The sequence below is a fragment of the Thalassophryne amazonica genome, chromosome 21, assembly GCF_902500255.1.
Source record: "Thalassophryne amazonica chromosome 21, fThaAma1.1, whole genome shotgun sequence".
NCBI lineage: Eukaryota > Metazoa > Chordata > Actinopteri > Batrachoidiformes > Batrachoididae > Thalassophryne > Thalassophryne amazonica.
The window spans coordinates 36,840,592-36,861,760 of NC_047123.1; the positions used below are offsets into that span (position 1 = coordinate 36,840,592).

The following is a 21,169-nucleotide window of genomic DNA, read 5'->3' on the forward strand; positions in this document are numbered from 1 at the left end:
ACACATTACACACAGTCAGTTAAATGTACAATTAGGAAGGAAAATAAGAGCCGCTGACACACTCTGGACACTGCATTTGTATTCAGGCTGCGCAAAGAAAAATCAACTCTTTCCAGAGAGTTAAAGTAACACTCGCTGTTTATGACTGTGCCAAAGTTCGAATTTTTAAAGCCAGACTGTGTATTTCTCAACACCATAGTGAATAGTTAAACATTGTTCTTGTTTAAAATGGTTTGTTTGGACACACACTATGAAAATACAGCATAAGGCATCAGGATTTGAACATACAACCTTCTAGTTATGGGGAAAAAGCACTTAAAGATCAACCCTGCCAAAAAGTCCCATTCATCTTAAAATGACGCCTGTTAGAGAGTTAAATAGTTGAATCAGAACTCCATCATACAACAAGGTTCAACACCACCAGTGTTAAAACAACACTTTAAGAGGTAGACTCAACTCTGAGATATTTGGCTGTGAGATTTTGGTAGGGTGAAGTGTTCAGGATGAACGTGAGATGGGGTAAAGGTGGGAGGTGGGATTTATGAACGTTGTTTCAACGTATCTTTTCAACTTCAGTCAACTTAAAATTTAAAAAAAAATATAGCAAGAGAGTATTGAACAAAATGTTGAAGATGACGCTCGCTGACAAGTGATCCTCCTCATCTTAGTCTCTCTAAGTAACTGATTGTTTGAGACAGTCATTCCACCGCTACCCAAGGATCCTCCAAAGAGCCCCAGTATCAAATTGCCTTAGGTCACTGGTTAGCATCCAAGTAGTCTCACAACTATACACCAGGACCCTAAAGACTTCCACCTTCATTCTCCTCTAAAGATATCAAGATCTGTCCAGCGACCTCATGACTCCATAATCTGTTCCAAGGTGTTTTGTGATCTCCAAGACCAAAGGTGACTGCTGAGATAAGTGAACGTCTCTACAAGTTCAACACTTAAATCACATCCAGATACACTTCTGATGGCCGAGTCCAGGATTTCATTAAAATCCTGGATCTTCGCCTTGATCCAAGACTATCACAAACCCAAACACTCTGATTCCTCACTCGGTTTCTGAACACCACAGCATCTTCTGTGAAGTCAAGGTCAGTAAACATTTCCTCACCAACAAAAGCACCTAAGTTGCTGGTTTCCACAACCTGACTCGACACCCCGTCCATGCGAGCACTGAACACTGTAGGAGCCAGACTACATCTATGATGAGCTCTAGTTTTCATTGGGAAGAAACTCGCTCCGTACAGCACTTGCAGTCTGTCTATAGGCTGGTGATGATGTCCAGAAACTTCTTGGGGATTCCACAAATTCTCAAGATGTCCCAGAACGGAATCAAATTGCTTTGCGACGGCCAACACAGGCTGCAAAGAAGCACTGTTAATCTTCACACTTTTGATCTATGAGTACTTGCAGAGCTAGAACGTGGTCAACGGTTGACATCATGAGGGTGAGCAGTGTAATACCCCTGTAGACGTTGTAGTCCATATGATCATCCTTTCCTTTCCAGTTTGGGATGCGTCCTTTCTTCCGGTCCGTAGGGATGATGACTGTCTCCTAAAAAATGAAACAAGGTTTGGTTGCACTGGCAGGAGAACAGCATCTCCACCCACCTGGAGGAACTCTGCTACAGGGCCACAGATCCTTGGAGCTTTCTTTGTCCTCAGCTATTTGACAGGCAACATTTACACTTTAAAAGCAATTTGCAGAGGAGATAAATGATTTAGAGATGAATGATTAATTTTGTTCAGGCCTCTCAAATGAAGAAGTACTTTGAATGAAACCAGTTGCCTTTGGGCTTCCCGGTGCCCCGTTTAGATGATTAACGCTGTGTTTTGTGTTAATATTTGTCAGTTAGTCGAACTTTGTCCACCTTCATGTGTCCACGCAGTTTCGGTTCTAAAGAGGTGCCTGTCCGTTCTGGGTTCGGCTCCTCAGCAGCTGCTGCAGCGCACGACGTCTTCTCGCCTACTGTGTCCAGACGAATGTGGACTCTGTGTGTGCTCAAGTTTACATGGAGCCTTGTGTGTGTGTGTATGTGTGTGTGCGTGCACAGCCTGTATGTAGCACATGTCTGTCTGTGCATGTACGTTATGTGTGTGTTCATTATGGTGTGTGTTCCTCACAACATGGGGTCCAAGTTGACACAGTGTCAGTTCCTCGCAGAGCGACAGAGGGGCCCTGGCGTCCAACAACAGAGGCTTTGTCGCGCTGCCGCTGCTGCTCTTGGCTTGTTGCAGACTTCCTTCTCTCGTTCTCTCTCATTCTCTCCCTTTTTTTTTACTGAGCCCATTTTCTTGTCTGAAGTCTTAATTTGGGGTGCTGGCCAGCGGGGACAGGGAAGAGACGGGAGAGAGGGGGAGCAGAGGAGGTGCAGATTGGTGATGGTTGCAGACGGATGGCTCTTTGTTCCTCCTTTCCCAGGCTCCTCTCTTGAGCCGCCGAGGCTCCAGTGGAGTGGGAGCCTTCCAGAGAGAGAGAGAGAGAGAAAGAAAGAGAGCGGGAACGGGGGCACAATGATCTGTCCAACAGGAATCTTCCAAAACAAAGAACAAGCAAAATAATGAATAAAGGCATCACAAGTGCTCGGCTCGATCAAAAGGAAGCTACCCCAGATAAGAAGGGGTCCTTATTCAGGTCAGGTTGAGGAACGTGTACTCATGCTGTGTGTAGCTGTGTGCACTGGACAACTCTCTTCTGTCATAGTTGGTGATAACCCAGGCAGATCTGAGGTTGAAGACTTGAACCTTCATCCGACTGCAAAGGCAGCATCATACACCAGTCTGGAGTGACTTCACATCTCTGTATGAGCTTCCCAGATGTCTATTAAGTTTTTGACATTCTCCCTGCCTGCAGACAGACAGCTTGAGGGTTGAGAACAAAATGCTACTGAAATCCTGAACTGTGGTTTTGATCTGAGATGCTTTTTGAAAGGTCCGATCAGGATGTTCATTCATTCTATGAAGATCACAGCATCATCTGCAAAACATGTGACAAATGCACCCCAACATTCTGGCACACGTAGCCCTATTAAGAGCAGAGTTATAACCAAAAACCAAAACGGCTTTTGGAATGTTTTCTTTAAATTTGATCTTTGCCACAGATGAGGGATGTCAGTATAAAAAGTTATGGAGGACTTAATGTCGAAATATTTAGGTTTTCTTAGGGTGCTTTAGCATGATTTTTAAAATTCTAGGTTAAACGTCAAACATGTATAATTGTACATGAGAGCAGAGCTGGCTGATGTTTTTGGTCTTTTATAGGTTTAAAAGATCTATGGTGGAAGGACTTTTAGCCACAAATTTGTCTTTTCCTTGTAACCAGATAAATAAGGTTACAAGTTAAGGATGTCTTGCTGGTTTATTTTTTGGTACTGTAGCGCATTTAAGAGCAAATAAAGTGTTTTCATTTTTAAGGAACATGTCAAAGACCATGACAGCATGGCGGAATAGTGGTTAGCACTGTTGCTGTACAGCAAGGTCATGGGTTCGATTCCCACCAGTGACCTTTCTGTGTGGAGTTTGCATGTTCTCCCTGTGTTTGTGTTCAGGTACCGTTTTGATTCTGATTTTGAAGATATTATGTAGAGGATTAATAAAGTATAAATATATATTTCTAATCAGCCAAAAGCAAATTACAGCAGATTTATTTGGGAGTGAAATTATGAAACAGAGTTTTTGAGGTGCTTCCCTGCCATTTGACATTTAAAACTGAAGAAAGTTGAAAGTTATTGTTAAAAACTTGGAAAGGACATAATCCTGGACATATATTTATTTGTTTTAGTCAAAAACAAAAACATGCATTTTGCACTTTTTCAATGAACATGGGTTTATTTAATTTCAAGCTTGATCATCTTGTATAATTTTTCCAAATATTATGTTGTGTGTGTGTGTATACACACACACCCTCTATTTGACCTTTGACCTTGACCACCGACAGAGAAAGAAATGATTAAACATAATGGGATTGTGTGGTGGTGATATTGCTCAATCAAGAGCTGAACTGTGGTTTAAAAAATGGTCAGTGTCATTGTTAAAGGTCAAGGCGATAGAAAAGGTCAAAGATCAAGTAGGACTTTTTAGTTATCTTACGTTTTGCGATTTGTGGTTTTCATGGCGAGACTAAAAAACTAAAACCCCTTCAAAGACTGTAACACCATCCTAAAATGAAAGAGTGAAATGAAGCATGAAAAGATGACATCAGTTTACAGTGTGTGAGCTGCACATACTAACCACTAGGTGTCACCATCACTGATGTGTAATGTGGACTAACAGCAGTGTGATCCTGCAAAGATGATATTTAACTCAGAACACACACAGAAAATCTTTCATGTTGAGTGAAACGGCGACTGTGTGCAGAGCAAAAGAAAACACAGTGGATCTTCAGCTCAGTAAGGAGGATCTGCGTGGCTGATTTTGCTGCATGTCTGATCTCTGATCATTCCGCAGATCTTGTTTGATTTCTTCTGGACTGTCTGTCCACCAGTCCACGCCTGGAGCTCAGAAAGCTCGTGTCCATCTTCAGTCTGTTTTTGTCAGCGAGGTTAGATGTGAATTCCTCAGACCTTCTCTGGTTCCAGAACAGAGGTCTCAAACTCAATCTATCTCAGTTCCAGTGGGACAGATGTGTCCATCCACAGGAGCCACTAGAACAGCTTTTCCTGAGATTTCTCCAAGTGCAGAACAAACAAACCTTTGATTTGCAGGGAGGCTTTGCAATTGGGGATCAAATCCACTGTGAGCCTTCATTTAGTGGAAGACTGTCAACTATCAACCGTTGTATCAGAAGTTTACGTACACTCCTCATGGACATGAAGCTCATGACGATATTGGACTTAAAATGGTTCTTTTTCTGGTACAGAATGATTTTTTTCTTTTTTTTTCTTTTTTTTTTTTTACATTTGTAAGAGAAAAATACTGAAGAAGTCACTTGAATGTCTCCAAGATCAAGACAGCATCATGTTGCTGCATGTTCTGGTGCTGTGCTTCTCCATATCTACCCACGCCACGGAACAACCTTGGGTCCATTACCACAACTCTAAAATAACCATCTATCTGCTGCAGCTAGGTGAAACGTTGGTGTCCACGTGGCCTTCTCAAGCTACGGAGATCCTCAACAATCAGGCACCTGACGCTCCCTTAGCTTAGCCTCCGAAGAGACCAAAAACATTTTTATACGTCACTGGTTACCATCCAAGTCTCACAACCATGCAGCAAGACAGGAAACGCCACAACCCTAAAGCCTCGGACCTTTATTCTCCTGCAGAGATGTTGACATTGCCAAACACGTCTGCCTGAGACTGTCCCTAAAATAACTAATTCAATCCACATCCACACATTTGTGCAGGATGCAGTGTGACATCGATAATTCAGTTGAAGATCGCAAGAACCGGTGCTGCTTTCATTGCTGGGTTCCACCTGCTGAACCATTTAGAATCTAACCTTCGTGCACCTGCACAAAATCAATCGCTCAAATGATCTCGCCTGATTGAATATTCTGCCTCTTCACTTTAAAGCCCACGGCCGTTTTTCAGTAGTAGGCGTCAAAGTGGTTCAAACGGTGGGCAGCTCGATTGGTTCTTTGGTAGGAGGACTGCATGTGTGCTCCATCAACATGAAGGAGTTTGGTGTTGCAGATTGTGATTGAAAAGTAACTTACTAAATGGGAACCTGAATCTTCTTGCACGTACATGTTTGCAAAGTGCAGCGAGGGCGGAAATCTGGACGTGCAGTCGACTCAACATGTGATTAAAAGCACGAGGAAAAAAGCCCCCCCCACACTCCAAATGCTGAATGGAAAATGTTCTTGAACCTGAGTGTGTGATAACAAGCCACCATGAGGGGAGGGGGAACTTGGCGAGGGACCTTGGGGATGGTGTCAACGTTTTCTGTGCCGGAGCAGGGACAGACGTTGGACAAACATTGTGAAAGGCTGGCAGCCTTTGAGATAGTGGGCCGTTGATCTAAGACTGAGGAGCTAAAGTCCACTATCTCCTGTGTGATACAGCAGCCAAGGTCTCGCTGACACACACGCAGAGTCACAGAGCAAACATGGATACCTGAAGACAATGACCTTTGAACTCCTGGCGGGACAAACAGAAGGCTGTGAAAGTGACTTCCTCACTGAGGGGCCAAGAATGAATCAGGTGGAATGATTGTAGCGGCACGACTCGTTGTACAGAAAAGCACATAGGAAGTCAGGAAACGTGTGTTTCGAGAGCAGGAAGCACAGATGTGCTGCGTGTGCACGTGACGGAGGACGAGAGTGAGACTTCAGATGCAGCGACAGATGGTATTTGATTACAGAGCAGACGGTCAGTGTTGTACAAAGATGCTGCCTCAGCCCGACCGAAGGAGACGCAGCCTCCGGTGGAGGACGAGAGGGAAAAGACACACCAGTAAAAAACAAAAAAACACACACACACACACACAAAACATCAAAGGAAAAAAACAAACAAAAACAAGCAGGAACAAAAAGGAAGAAATGGAAAAGAACGGGAGCAGAACAGAGGCAGTGATTAGAAAACTGTGACCAACATTTAAACTGAACTGTTTTTCTTCAAGATCCCCTTCAGCAGCAGACGAGTCCCAGAGAGACCCGAGACGAGTCATCGAATACCGAGCCCCCAAGTACAGCAGTTACCTGGAGATAACGTGCACACTGCAGTAGTACTGAAGTCAATCCTGTGTGTGTGTGTGTGTGTGTGTATATATATATATATATATATATATGTATATATATATATATATATATATATATACACACAGTGCATCCAGAAAGTATTCACAGCACTTCACTTTTTTTGTTACACCCTTATTCCAAAAGTAAATGGTAAATGGACTGCATTTATATTGCACTTTTCCATCTGAATCAGATGTTCAAAGCGCTTTACAATTATGCCTCACATTCACCCCAATGTCAGGGTGCTACCATACAAGGCGCTCACTACACACCGGGAGCAAAAGGGGATTAAAGGCCTTGCCCAAGGACCCTTAGTGATTTTCCAGTCAGGTGGGGATTTGAACCCATGATCTTCTGGACTCAAGCCCAACACCTTAGCCACTAGACCATCACCTCCCATGAGGTAAAATACATTTTTTTTCCTCAAAATTCTACACATAAAACCCCATAATGACAATGTGAAAAAAGGTTTTTTGAAATTTTTGCAAATGTATTAAAAATAATAAACACATGTACATAAGTATTCACAGCCTTTGCTATGAAGCTCAAAATTTAGTTCAGGTGTCTCCTGTTTCCACTGATCATCCTTGAGATGTTTCTACAGGTTAACTGGAGTCCACCTGGGGTCAATTCAGCTGATTGGACATGATTTGGAAAGACACACACCTGTCCACATATAAGGTCCCACAGTTGACAGTCAGAGCACAAACCAAGCATGAAGTCAAAGGAATTGTCTGTAGACCTCTGAGACAGGATTGTCTGGAGGCACAAATCTGGAGAAGGGAACAGAAACATTTCTGCTGCTTTGAAGGTCCCAATGAGCACAGTGACCATCATCTGTAAATGGAAAAAAGTTCGGATCCACCAGGACTCTTCCTAGAGCTGGATGCCCGTCTAAACTGAGCAGGGGGAGAAGGACCTTAGTCAGGGAAGTGACCAAGAACCCAATGGTCACTCTGTCAGAGCTCCAGCATTCCTCTGTGGAGAAAAGAGAACCTTAACTACAGGGAAGCATGGTGTTGGCAGCATCATGCTGTGGGGATGTTTTTCCGCAGCAGGAACTGGGAGACTAGTCAGGATTGAGGGAAAGATGAATGCAGCAATGTACAGAGACATCCTGGATTAAAACCTGCTTCAGAGCGCTCTTGACCTCAGACTGGGGCGACACTTCATCTTTCAGCAGGACAATGACCCTAAGCACACAGCCAAGATATCAAAGGAGTGTCTTCAGGACAACTCTGTGAATGTCCTTGAGTGGTCCAGCCAGAGCCCAGACCTGAATCTGACTGAACATCTCCGGAGAGATCTGAAAACGTCTGTGCACAGACGCTCCCCATCCAACCTGATGGAGCTTGAGAGGTGCTGCAAAGAGGAATGGACCAAACTGCCCAAAGATAGGTGCACCAAGCTTGTGGCATCATATTCAAGTGGACTTGAGGCTGTAATTGCTGCCAAATGTGCATCAACAAAGTATTGAGCAAAGGCTGTGAATACTTATGGACATATGATTTTGTAATTTTATCTTAATAAATTTGCAAAAATTAAAAAAAAAAAAAAACTTTTCATGTCATTATGGGGTGTTGTGAGTAGAAGTTTAATTGAAAAAAAAAATGTATTTACTCCATTTTGGAATAAGGCTATAACATAACAAAATGTGGAAAGAAGTGGAGCGCTGTGAATACCTTCCAGATGCACTATGTATATAATCAATGCCTTGATTGGGCCAGTTATTGAACTTTGCGATCATATTCGAGTTCACCACTCTTCAAATCCTTTTCAAATATTCTGCTTTTGAGTTTTTCCTCAATAAAAAAACTTTAATAAACTGCTGAAAAAAAATCTGAGAGCACATCTATCCTGTGAACCCATACTCAAGCCCCGCCCACTGCTGCTTAGTTATTCTGGGCTTTGATTGGCCAGTTTAATTTGTGATGCAGGAACTCATGAGAAAATAAACTATAGTGATGATGTACATGAAAATCATGTGAAAAAGAAACAAATAACTTAATGTGAATAAAGTAACAAAAACACCAAAAGGTAAAAATGTAAGAATATTCTACTTAACTGTGCTATTTCTGCATGAAATATGACCACAACTCTGTCACTTCTAAAATATGAAGTCTTTGATAAAATAATAAACCTGAGTGTAGACGGATCATAATGCACAAATTAGAGCTGGTGTTTGAAAGTTCTGTAACAAGAACACTGCTGTTTATATAGACATAAAACAGAGACCAGAAGTACCAAAGTTCTGGTCCGGGGCCCGTGGAAGTACAGCCAAACACATCAAAACGTATAAATAAATAAATTAAAATGCAACCGTATAAAACAGAATTACAGCTGATACATGACATGGGCACTGCTGACGCATCTTTTATAAATTCATATTGTTATATAAATGTTGTTGTTTTTTTAATATTTAGTGCTACCACCCACTTGATTGCAAAAAAAAAAAAAAAAAAAGAGTAAACCTTGTAGAGAGATAAATACACCACAAACAGCAAACATTTTCAACTCTTTCTCATTTTTATTTCTATTTTTTAGAATCATTTTGCACAAGCTTGCATATATACTGCACATACATTCAGTTGATAGAGGGTAAAGGCACGAAAGGCAATTTAACTACGGGTTATTTTGGGGCTGGGCCAAAGTAATACAGGGGATAAAAATAACAACAAAAATCTCAAGAGAAAATACAAAACTGCTTCAAACTATTTTCTGCTTTCTAGCCCACCTTCAGCCCCGTCTTGGAACAAAACATAAAATCCTTTTATTTCTTTTTTGAAGTCTCCCACTTGCAGTTCCACTTAGCTGCCAAAATCTCTTAATTGAATGAACCCGCTAGAACAGTATTTATTTTTTAAATTCAAGATCGACTTTTAAGGTGATTCTACTTAATAAAATGCAGAACAGCCTTTCCTGTTTGAAAAACAAAACATCAAATAAATTAGGATAAATTAAACCAATAAATTACACAAAATCTGCAAGACAAGTAGGCACCAAATACAGGAACAAAATCGTGTGTTTTTATTTTACAACCTGTTCAGACCGTATGTGAAAACACACCTGTTTCAGCTGGAATTACTGCACTAAAATTAGAATCATCATCATGTCATAGAAAAAAACAACAACAAAAAAAACAGCATCAACAAAACACTATGTACATAACATATTGCTAAGATATATAAAGGCATTATTTATCACCATGAGTCCACATCATTAATATTTACAAAACAGGAGCAACGTCATGATGATTAAAAAATAAAGAACGCTACTGAACGCATCGAGAAACAAAAAAGCCTTTCAAACAGGTCAGAAAAGGGATCAGAGGAAACGATCGCAACACACACACACACACACACACACACACACACACACACACACACACACACACACACACACACACACACACACACACACACACACACACGATGCCAGCCTTTAATGAGAATCATTTACATGTCAGAACAGTACTCCCAGGGGTGGGGGAGGAGCCACAGTGTTGAGAATTGTGTCACTCACTGGTTCACAGGTTCTCATAATTGGCCTTTCTCTCACACGGACACACACACAAAATACAAATTCCAAAAAAGTCTCAAACTTTTTCTAGCCGGGTATAAAAAAAAAACCCCACTCCGACGTTCCAGGACACGGAGTTCTTCTCTTCCGTGCTGTAATTCAAAGCTACGTCAGCGCCCCCTGACAGCAACAGGCTGCTTTATGACATCATCACGATGCACTATTGTACGCCGTCTGCATTTGAGATGTGAAGCAATTTTTGAAGTGTGAACGAAACTAAACTAAGAAACATAAACCAGAGAGGTGTGTTGTTCAGCCTGCAAATCATAGATCTGACAACTTAAACGTTTCTCCACAAGGGGGCAGATTAGTGTAGAAGTGTATCTGAGTGACAGTAGTTTAACTTTGCTCCAATTGTGAACAAACTTGTCAAGTTTCCGTAATTTCATTTTGTTGTATTTCCCAGCCACATGTGCTTTATGTATTTTTTTTTTTCCCCCAGGTGAGAGAGTCCGTGGATCTGTGAATATTGGAGTTTGTGTGTCATCAGTGTTGATTGACACGGTGCTGGATCCACATGTTTTTATTGGTCGATGGAGTTAAAGTTTGGTCAACTATCTGCAACATTTTCTCAGAGTGGACATTTGAGATTGTCATGGTAGATAACTGTTACATTTAGGCTGTGCTGATTGGCTGAAATCTAACGACGATAACCAAATAAAAAAAAAGAACCTTACGAGCTCCAGAAAATGCTACACAATTCTCCATATTATTCACTATAATTGCTGCAGGACACTGATTTCAAGCAAACTTGGATAGGCATGGATCCACGGGGAAAATCTTCTGCCTGGTTTTTGTGCAGCTCCTAACGTTATAACTGTTATACTGCCCCCCACTGACTGGCAAAGGTATTGCAACTGGTAGTCGAATAGCACTCATAGTTCTGCAGTGATTTGTTGCTGGCTCTGCATCGTGTACATTTTCGGAGAACATGCACAAAGAACAGGTGCAGTCACGTCTTTGACAGCAAACACGCTTCTACTTTACGTGTTTAGAATTGGAACCAAAACTGCTATAAAGGTAGAAAAAAACAGGAGGAAATTGTTGAAGACGTCAGCTCAAATAGCATCAGTGTCGCTATGTAAAAACATTAATCAAATATATGCTGGTGCAACTCCTAGAATGCTGCCGTCGGGAACAAACCCCTGTTAAAGGCAGCTGGAAAAGCGCCTCTGTGGGTTTTTGGATGAGTGGATCACCTCTCTTTTAGCCACACCCACTCCTTTGTAGCACTCTGTGTGTCATAAAAAACTGTACCGCTCTGTTTCATTTTGACATTATTTACAGCAGCAAGAATTGTAGTAATCTGTAAAGATACAGTCGTTCAGCACGATACAGTACTAGGGGAGCTACGACCACTACCTTTGCACTATCTTTTAGGTTCCTTAGATGACCCCAAAACACAATCAGGATGTTCCCAAAAATAAAAACTGGCCTCAAGCCAGTTATCCAAGATGGCCACTAAAATAGGGTATTTTCACTAAAACATCTTTACTTAACATATAAACAACTTAAATATCACAGAGATTCAATGGGAAGACCATTGCAGGTCACAGCAAACTCATTTGTGCCTAAACTAAATTCATTCATGGGTTTAAGATTCAAAATGTCGTCCAATATGGCCACCAATAGACCCTTATCATTAAAATACATAGTAGGAACAAACGATAGACTTAATAATGACAGAAATCATTGGTGTTTTAGTGAAAAAAAAAACAACCCTATTTTGGCAGCCATCTTGGACGCCATCTTGGATAACTGGCTTGAGGCCAGTTTTTATTTTGGGGAACATCCTGATTGTGTTTTGGGGTCATCTAAGGAACCTAAAAGAGTTTGTTTGGTTTAGTCCTGGGGGGAGCGGGGGTGCAAAGGTAGTGGTCGTAGCTCCCCTAGTACAGCTACCAAAAAAAGTTAACCAAACCAGCCACAACCTAAAAATACTTCTATTCCAACATCTCCAATTTAAACAAGCCAGCACTAAAACACCCTTTAACCTTCTGAAAAAAAGCATTCATGATATATTCTCCTCGTAGATTTCTATGTTAGAATTCTTCAAAAATGTTATCTGTACTTAAATAACTATAAACATAACATCTCCATTGCAAATCCATTTCATTCGTTATGCTGAATTCATTGTTTTTGGGCTCAGGAACTCTTTAGCTCCAGGGTGGGGCTGCAGGGATGGGGAGCGATTATGTTCTGCACATCAGATAAGTGTCCTCTCCTTTCTCCTTTGTTTGTGGCGCTTTAGAGCCTTTGGCTGGTGCTTTGAGACTCTTGAGACATACAGGGCCTGGCCCATCCGTCAGTGAGAAATGTGTCCGGCTCACTCTCTCAGGGCTCCCGATCTTAAGAAGAAGTCCGTCCAGGGAGGAGGGAAGGAGCGAAATAATGAAGGGAGGCGCTCTGTCTTTCTCTGCCTCCTTTTGTCAGCCGCTTTGTCTCGCTTCTACGAGTCAGCAGGTTAAGCCACCTGCCCCTTTTGATCTTTTGTGACACACCCACCCACACAAGGTTTACTTAGTTTTTGCTGACATCATCACATCTGGATAATCGCTTACCCAGCTGCTGTGATGAGGAATCTATTAAAAAAAAAAAAAAAAATGGAACTGCAAATTTCCAGAAATGGAAGAATATCAGCATTTTATATATATTTAGATTTGCACTGATTAATAAGTTATGGATCTACAGATATTCAGGGTTGTGCGAGCACAACTTCCCCGGTGCATTTACACTGACTGACGCCGCGTAGCGTTGTCCAGCACTGGATAAGACACACATTTTTACTGGTCAGCGTCGGACAATTTCAGCCAATCAACATCATCATCTCTCTTGGCTACACTGTCAAAGTGACGCTGATTGGCTGAATTCTAACTATATGTATTGACCAATAAACGTGCACCTTGTCCAGCGACATCATCTAAGTGAGGTCTTGGCTGCACGTAGATGACATCATAGTTGGATAATTCTATGGTAATGGAATTACATTGACAGCAGAATCTTGCCCCATTTTAGTTTACTATTAAAAATCTGCTCTGTTTGTAATTCTGCTACCGTAGACTCACCCAGTTTTGCTAACTGACTGAAATCTAACTGCGTCAAACAGTAAAAACATGCATGTGATTAAGCGCCGGACAATAGTACGACATATCGGTCTCTGTCAAACGCAGATGTTCGCAGATCTGCAGGGAATTCCCATGTCCATCTTCCACAAATTACTGTTAGCCTGCTAACAAACATGGTTGCATTCTGCAGTTAATGTTAGCTCGCAGGCTAAGCAGTCAAGCAGTGAGACATGGTCATTGATTGGGCCTTAAAATTAATCAAAGAACATTCCATTGATCCTTTAAAGAACCCGCAGCATCCCTCTGTTGGAATTACTTTTGTTTGCTTTTTTGTGCTGCATTCGGCTCGACCCTGCCACAATGAACGTTTAACATTAGCTTTTTAGCTGTTAGCATATTATTCAACCTGATTTAAACAAACAAACCTTACGTTGACTTGCTGCCGAGAGTTTTCTTCGCAGTTTAAAGTTAAGATGTCATAATTGCTAAAAAAAAAAAAAAAAAAAAAAGTGTAGACTGTTAAATCAGCATAGGGCAGCAGCAAGTTAGCAGGTAGCTAGCTAAGGTAGCGCTTCTGGGCTAAAGCAGAGTTGCTGGGGTTGTTGGCAGCTGTGTCAGAACAAAATGTTTGACATGTTTTATATGATGTCAAATGAAAAGTATTCGTCCACAGAAAACACATGGCTCCTATGAACACGTCAGACTTAGCGGTCAGCTAATCCCACCTGTTTTTCAACGTTCTTAATTATGCGCGAGGATCATTGAAAGAATTTAAATGTAGCATTTACTTATACAGAAAACTCGGCAGTGAACCTGAATGTAACGGCAGTTTTTGACATCGTGGTTCTACTGAACCCGTCCCCTGGTGGTGTGGGACGGGTGGATGAGCGGATTCAGGTGAGTGTGTATGTGTGTTGCTCCCTGCTTTTGTCCCTGCTCTTTGTAGAGCTGAGAGTGACACCCGGGGCGAGTGTTCACCTCCGACCTGGTATTCTTGCATTGAGAAAGGGGCCGGATCACTCGGAGGCAGGTGAACGTGGAGGGAAGGAGCAGCGTTTGTGGTAGACGTTCCACTTGAAGTAGAATTAATGACGGCTCGGTTTCTACATACGGTCACCTCCGTCTCTCTGCCCTCCCTGAATGATCTTCTTTTCTATCATCTATTGATTCTCATCTCTTCAGCTGTCTATTGTTTCACCCACAATAACTCACCTGCTATTGAAATAATTTAATCTAATTTACACATTGGGCAGGTTAGTCACAAATAAAAACCTGCCCTATAAAATTTTATTATTATTTTTTAACATTTTAAAAAAATGAAAAGTTTCATAGTTTTTGTAGTGTTTGAAAATTTTACTCACTGTTCAGAGCTGGCTTGTTTTTTTTTTGTTTTTTTTGGGCCCTTCAATTTTTTGGATTTCAGAGTTATTTTTACTCAGAGTTCAAATATTGCTACTTTTGTGGAAGTTGACTCTTTTGTCGGATTACGTTCAGCCGTCAGTACGGCTTCTGCTCTTGAGAACCTGACAGTCAAATCTCTGACAGAGAAGACTGAAAGATGTTTTCACTCACATTAAATTATTTATGATTTGGTTAGTAGTGAGTGACAGTTGTGTGGAGTGAGACACATCCACCACACTATGGACCCATCAGTCCATCCCCACCTACAGAAAGCAGCCATCTGCTAAAGCCAAGTGAAAAACCAGCATCCCCTTGAACTTTTCCCAATGTTGGGCTCTTCCTCAATGAGGAGACACATGGCCGCACACTGTCATAGCTGATGTTCCCTCATGTCTCATCTAAGTCTCCCTGAGTAAAGATCTTTGAGCCAAAGGCATCCAGTCACCGTCTGAGGTCAGTGGGTGAAGTACAGGTCTCAGAATCATAGAACCAAGACCCTCTAGACTTGGGCCTTCATTCTGCTGCACAGATGCCTGCATCACCAAACACCCATTCTACAAACTCATGTGGTGTCCCAAATGCTCGCTGTACACAAACGTAGATGTATGAGTTGGAGTGCTAATTAAGAAGTCAATGTCCACAAGTATTCCATGAAGACGCACATTTCATGTTGTATTATTGACACAGCCCCTGATATGACGCCTGTGAGGAAGAACCGGCTATCATGGCTATGACTGTTGTTAAATGTGTAATAATTACAGAATGCCTCTGTTTCTATATGAAAGTGATTTGGAACCAGTGCAAATCAATTTTGCATTAAATATTCCAGGAATCCCTGTGACCAATCCCAGATAGGCGGTTGAAGATGAGTGGGTGATATTCCAGGAATGGTTTTCAAAACTCTCAGATCTTGTCAGACATCTGTCTGTCATCACGTGATGTTTAGCATCTTGATGTACTGCAAAAATTCAAGCCTGTTGAAAATGAACGCGAGCGCACTTCTGGATGCATCAGTCTTTATTTGAATGTGCAGTTGTTCAGAAACTCATTACTCTTGGAATCTCTTGGTTTTCGGAAAGTGGTAACACTGAGGTTGCTCGCGTTGTGCGTTCATTTCATGTTTTCTTTGGGAACATCCTTGAAAATTAATATCTATGAGCTGGGATACCCACGTCACCTCTGGGGGCAGTATAACTGCAGCAGTAGTATAACCAACAGAGTGGAAAGAAGAAAATGGCAACAAAATGATGATGAAAAGTATGAATGCATCTCACAAAATAGTGCACAAGTTTGCCCACAATGATATTACCACAAGACTCGACGGTAAATACCCAAAAACTGTAATGAGCTTACCAACAAGCAGTTATTCTGCTGCCGCTCAAAGATAATTCAGATCGAACCTGCCGTCCAGAATATGCTTTTTGATCCGGCAGCTCCGTGCACAGGCGCCAAATGGGACTATAACCCAATATCATGTAGTGTAATTGACAAACATTTGTGCCTTAAAATGTTAAACCAATTGAAGAAGATCGGAAAACCGTGCCTTCCCAATCAGACACGGGAAGGAAGTTACGTTAATATTTTCAACCATGAGAATTCCCCGCACATCTGCAGATGTCTAAGATTTAGTGAAACTGGATAAGACTGGTTGAAGTAGAGTTCACCCACAAGTCTACTGTGATGTCATCTCTAATAGGCTCACTTAGATGACTGGCAAAACTCTAATTATGTTGACCAATAATAAAGATGGCTGATTGATATGCAAAATATATGGCATATTTTTACATAATTTGTTGGTTGGTGAAGTTGAATTTCATCCAATCAGCTAAACTGTGACACATCTACTGCTGCATCATCTCAAATGGCTGCACTTAGATGACTTGTTGAAGTATAACTACATCGACCAGTAAAAGCATGCACCTTATTCAACACCAGAAAATGCATCGGGGGGCGTTGCATCAGTTGGCGCAGCTGCATCAGGACTCCAGTCATGTAGCAAGTTGGGATATCTGTGAAACTGCTGGAAATTCTCAAGTCAACATTTTGCCGTTTATGAAAATTTAGAATGTCATACAGACAGCAATAGGCGCTAAATGAAGGGGCCGTATCCTATATAGACGTGATTCTCAAAGTGTGGGCCGTGAGAGCTCATTAAAAATAAATAAATGCGTCTTTGATTTTCAGTTGGCTAATAAAATTTAAACTTACCATGAAATATTTACTATATAAATCTATGGATTTAAATGTTAATTTATCTGACCTAATTTAACAATATATGTGGAAATATATTCACCTTAGTCTTAGACCATAAAAGATTTCAGGTTTCAAAGTGGGTCATACAGACATTGTATGACTCGTGGTGGACTCCATCAGCCAAAACGCCGGTCATTGCCCAGGCTCTCAAAATTTGAATTTCAAGTTTCTCTCCATAATCAGGACTCATAATAGCAGCTGGAGATTGTATCATTACTACACACTTTAAAATGAGCGGTGACTATCGCAAATTAGGGTCAACTAAAATAAGGGTGCACGTTAACGAAATGTGGAGGTGATTAATAAAATATAGAAATCAATTAAATGACAAGAATATGCATTTTCTAAAAAATATGTGGTGCTCCGTATAGACCCAATACCTGCCATCAAATTACTAAATGAATCTTCAGTGCTGGATAAACATGAGGACACATCTGGGAAAAGGGGGTAAAATATTTCCGAATAATAATAGTCATTTATTTTTTAATCTGCATTGGCATCAAGGAACAAACAAATCTTGAATGTCAATCTTTATCAAGCATTGATGACAAATAATAAACAACAATAATAAGAATCAAAATAATTATGTACACCCAATAAGCATAGTGCCCTACGTTCGGGGAATCACACTTCAAAACACGGTAAAGGTCAGTAGCTATTTGAAACCACTCAGAGTCCCAGAGACCAGTAAAGTCCAGTCTTAGTCCAGTCAGAAAGCTCCTTGTGTATGTGTGTACACGAGTCTGTTTGGGACATCTCCAGTAGCGCAGTCTATCAAGCACCCACTTTGCAGTAGGATTGGAGAAACACCCTCGGGTGTCAAAGGCGACTCCTTTTTGGAACCCGGCCTATGTTCTTAGAAGAATAAATGGGAACTCGGGAACTCCTGCCACACATTGAGGATTTAGTTAGTGTTGCTTTTTAACAGGCCAAACGAGTGAGGGTACACACGGTCCAAAAAAAAAAATAAAAAATAGGTTAGAGTCTCTGCAGTTCAGCAGAATCATAGAAAAACAAATAAGAAGAATCAGATTTTCAAAAAATTAGGACAACACAATAGCTAGATCATTTCGGAAGTGGCACAGGGGCCTCAGATTGGGAATGCTACTTCATAACTTTCATACATTAAAAAAACAAACAAACAACAACAACAAAAAAAACAACAAATAAAATTAATCAAAAAGTGGAGCAAGGGAAAAGGAAAACGAGCAAAAGAGAATAGAACTGTGAAATTCTAGAGAAGTATTTTGTTTTTAAATCACAAAGTGTTGAGCGAAGAGGAAGAGTTAAAAAAAAATCGATTTACTCGTGTAGAAGCTCTTGAAGACAGTTGGGGGACTTGAAGATCTCTGGGACCTCGCTGTCCAGTTTGCAGATGACCTTATAGATCGCCTTTTTCCAGGATGGGTCTACGTCTTTTCCGGCCACAATGGCATTGAAAAACTCTCGTAGTGTAATCTCAGCCACTTCCAGAAAGCGATCAGGGACCTTCAAAGAAGAACAGAAGGGTTAATTTTATTAAATCACCAAAGAAAAAAAAACATTTTATTTTTTGAGTGTTTATTTTGTATATTTGGTGTTAAAATATAACGTAATACTAAAATATCCTTGGCTGTATGAGGATTGTGTTCTTTATAATATGCAGTTGTTTAATTGATTATTAAGATCTTATTGTCTTACGTACAATTTGTACATGTTCAATAAAATTCCCTCAATCACCAAAAACAATATTAATGTTTTAACGGCGTCTGCAGCAGGCCTTGCATGTGCACATATATAAGCTTTTGACAAGAGCGGGAGTTGTGCAAATCAAGGAATATTTGTATATCACCCTCTGTGCATTTGCAGGTATTAATGAGACAAATTTAACTCCATAGAACGTTAGCTTTGAGTTAGTGGAAGTTAGTGTGCACGCTAACGTCCGAGGTGTGAGTAGGTTCCAAAAACAGCGTTTTTCAGTTTTAGAAGTGTTTATTTCTCACTAGCATTTACATAATATATAAGAAAGGTGTTATTTCGAGCCAAGAATGAAGCGAAGTTAGCAGCTAGTGACACCATGAAGTGACGTCACCACGCTAACATCCGTGAGATCATACCATAAAATTCGGTACAGAATGTGACTTTATAACGTCTTAAAATAGGTCAAGGTTAGTCATCTTTGAACTTGTCCAAGGTCTGTGCCCCAAGAATGTTCCCTGTCATTTTGAAGACCCTAGCAGTAATAGGACTGGAATTATGCTGAGCACGGACGGATGGACCAACGGACGAAAAGTCTTTGCAATATTTGATGGCCTCGGGTAAAAATCATTTTAGTGAGACAGTTGATTGGTTATCATGCAAGGCATTAGTAATCTAAATGTAATCTAAATTCATACTTTGCAGTGATTTCAGTGTCGATAAGCTTTGGTATGACAATTGGATTGTCAATTAAAACTCCTTGTGATACTTTTGAGACTAAGAAATTAAACAGTGTTCAGAGAGGAGGAAGCTAAAGTATCAGCTAAATGTGCTGATTCACAGGGTTTGCAGACAGTTTAAATCAAGAGTGTACAAATAACGTCTCTTGATGCAAGAGTAGCTAAGTAGCAAGCCTATTAGCTAGCCTAGCCCAGTTGCTAGAATAGATTACCAAACCAGCTATCTTGGCTGATTAGCATGTAGCTTCCTTATAACACATTTTTATACATCTTAATTGAAAGCAAACATCTCTGGATAAGTGTTCTTTGGGGTAATAAGAGATTGATACACAATTTTGAATTTAAAATGAGCAACAGTGACCTTAGTAGCCATCAGGATGCTAGGATTAGCAACAAGTTAAATGTGCTGATTCACAGGGTTTACAGGCAGTAAATCAAAAGTGTACAAATAACTTCTCTTGAAGCAATTAACATATTCTGGGTAGCAAAAGAGCTAAGTAGCAAGCTTATTAGATAGCCTAGCTCAGTTGCTAGAATATCTTCCCAAACCAGCTATTTTGGCTGATGAGCATGTAGCTTCCTTGCAACACATTTTTATACATTGCAATTGAAAGCAAATATGTCCTTATAAGTGTTCTTTGGGGTAATAAGAGACTGATGCACAACTTTTAATGTAAAATGAGCAACAGTGCCTTAGTAGCCATCAGGATGCTAGGATTAGCAACAAGCTAAATGTGCTGATTCACAGGGTTTGCAGGCAGTAAATCAAAAGTGTACAAATAACTTCTCTTGATGCAATTAACTTATATTCTGGGTAGCAAAAGAGCTAAGTAGCAAGCTTATTAGATAGCCTAGCCCAGTTGCTAGAATATCTTCCCAAACCAGGTATTTTGGCTGATGAGCATGTAGCCTCCTTGTAACACATTTTTATACATTGCAATTGAAAGCAAATACATATATCCTGATAAGTGTTCTTTGGGGTAATAAGAGACTGACGCACAACTTTTAATGCAAAAATGAGCAACAGTGCCTTAGTAGCTATCAGGATGCTAGGATTAGCAACAAGTGTAACTTTCCACGTGTGGGGCTGGACAAGCCCAGACGTCTGCTGTGCCGACATTCAAACGAAGATATAAATAACTACAAATTATGTTAAAAGACCAGAACTTAAAATTGTAGTACGTTTTATATAGTTAATGGCATAACTTTTGCAGACAGGAACCTTGATTTTGGATTTTTGTGTACAATAATTAGCACCACATTGACAACACAAGACTCTGAGCTGATAAATTTCTCTTTGTCGTGTGTCCAGTGTGACGTCTGTTTACATTTCTGCAGTTGTGGTTTTAATAGTCGATGTAAAACTTTAAACCTCTCGTCTCTTGAGCATCTACTGTACTTCCTTAAAAGAGGCTGCCACCTGAAAAAAGTGGCTTCTTGTCATTTCCCGGGTTTCTCACACATCCTACTTCCCTCCGTCTAGCACAGGGAGCGTGACATCTTTATGAGCCCGCTGTAAATCTGGGTCCAAACAAGATAGCGGGTCTGAGAGAAGAGCTGCTGGCGAAAGAGGAAGTACTAAATGCTTTGGGAACAGGGAGACACGCCGCCTCTTTAGTGTCCCTGACAGCAGCGCTCACCGACACCGTGGAGATGATTAGTCTGGCAAACATCTGTGGCACCTTCTCCCAAGCCAACACTCTGTCACATACACAGTCACACGTGTGTGTGTGTGCGCGCGCCAAAGAGACGACACATCCTGCACTGTAC

General features: G+C 40.9%; 2 protein-coding genes across 2 annotated transcripts in view; both read right to left on the reverse strand.

Moving 5' to 3' along the window:
• Nucleotides 1-2,268, reverse strand: part of smyd2b (SET and MYND domain containing 2b) — a 31,407-nt gene extending 29,139 nt beyond the window's left edge. Inside the window, exons 1-3 of the mRNA XM_034161911.1 lie at nucleotides 2,152-2,268; nucleotides 1,617-1,670; nucleotides 1,414-1,560 (exon numbers count right to left, since the gene is read on the reverse strand). Coding sequence (XP_034017802.1) covers nucleotides 1,414-1,560; nucleotides 1,617-1,670; nucleotides 2,152-2,268 — 318 coding nt within the window. The remainder of the gene's footprint in view (nucleotides 1-1,413; nucleotides 1,561-1,616; nucleotides 1,671-2,151) is intronic.
• A 15,200-nt stretch (nucleotides 2,269-17,468) lies between these two features.
• The window catches only part of LOC117503125 (prospero homeobox protein 1-like), a 47,264-nt gene continuing 43,563 nt past the window's right edge, over nucleotides 17,469-21,169 (reverse strand). Inside the window, 1 exon segment of the mRNA XM_034162300.1 lies at nucleotides 17,469-18,470. Within this exon segment, the coding sequence (XP_034018191.1) occupies nucleotides 18,285-18,470 (186 nt within the window). The 3' untranslated portion in view covers nucleotides 17,469-18,284.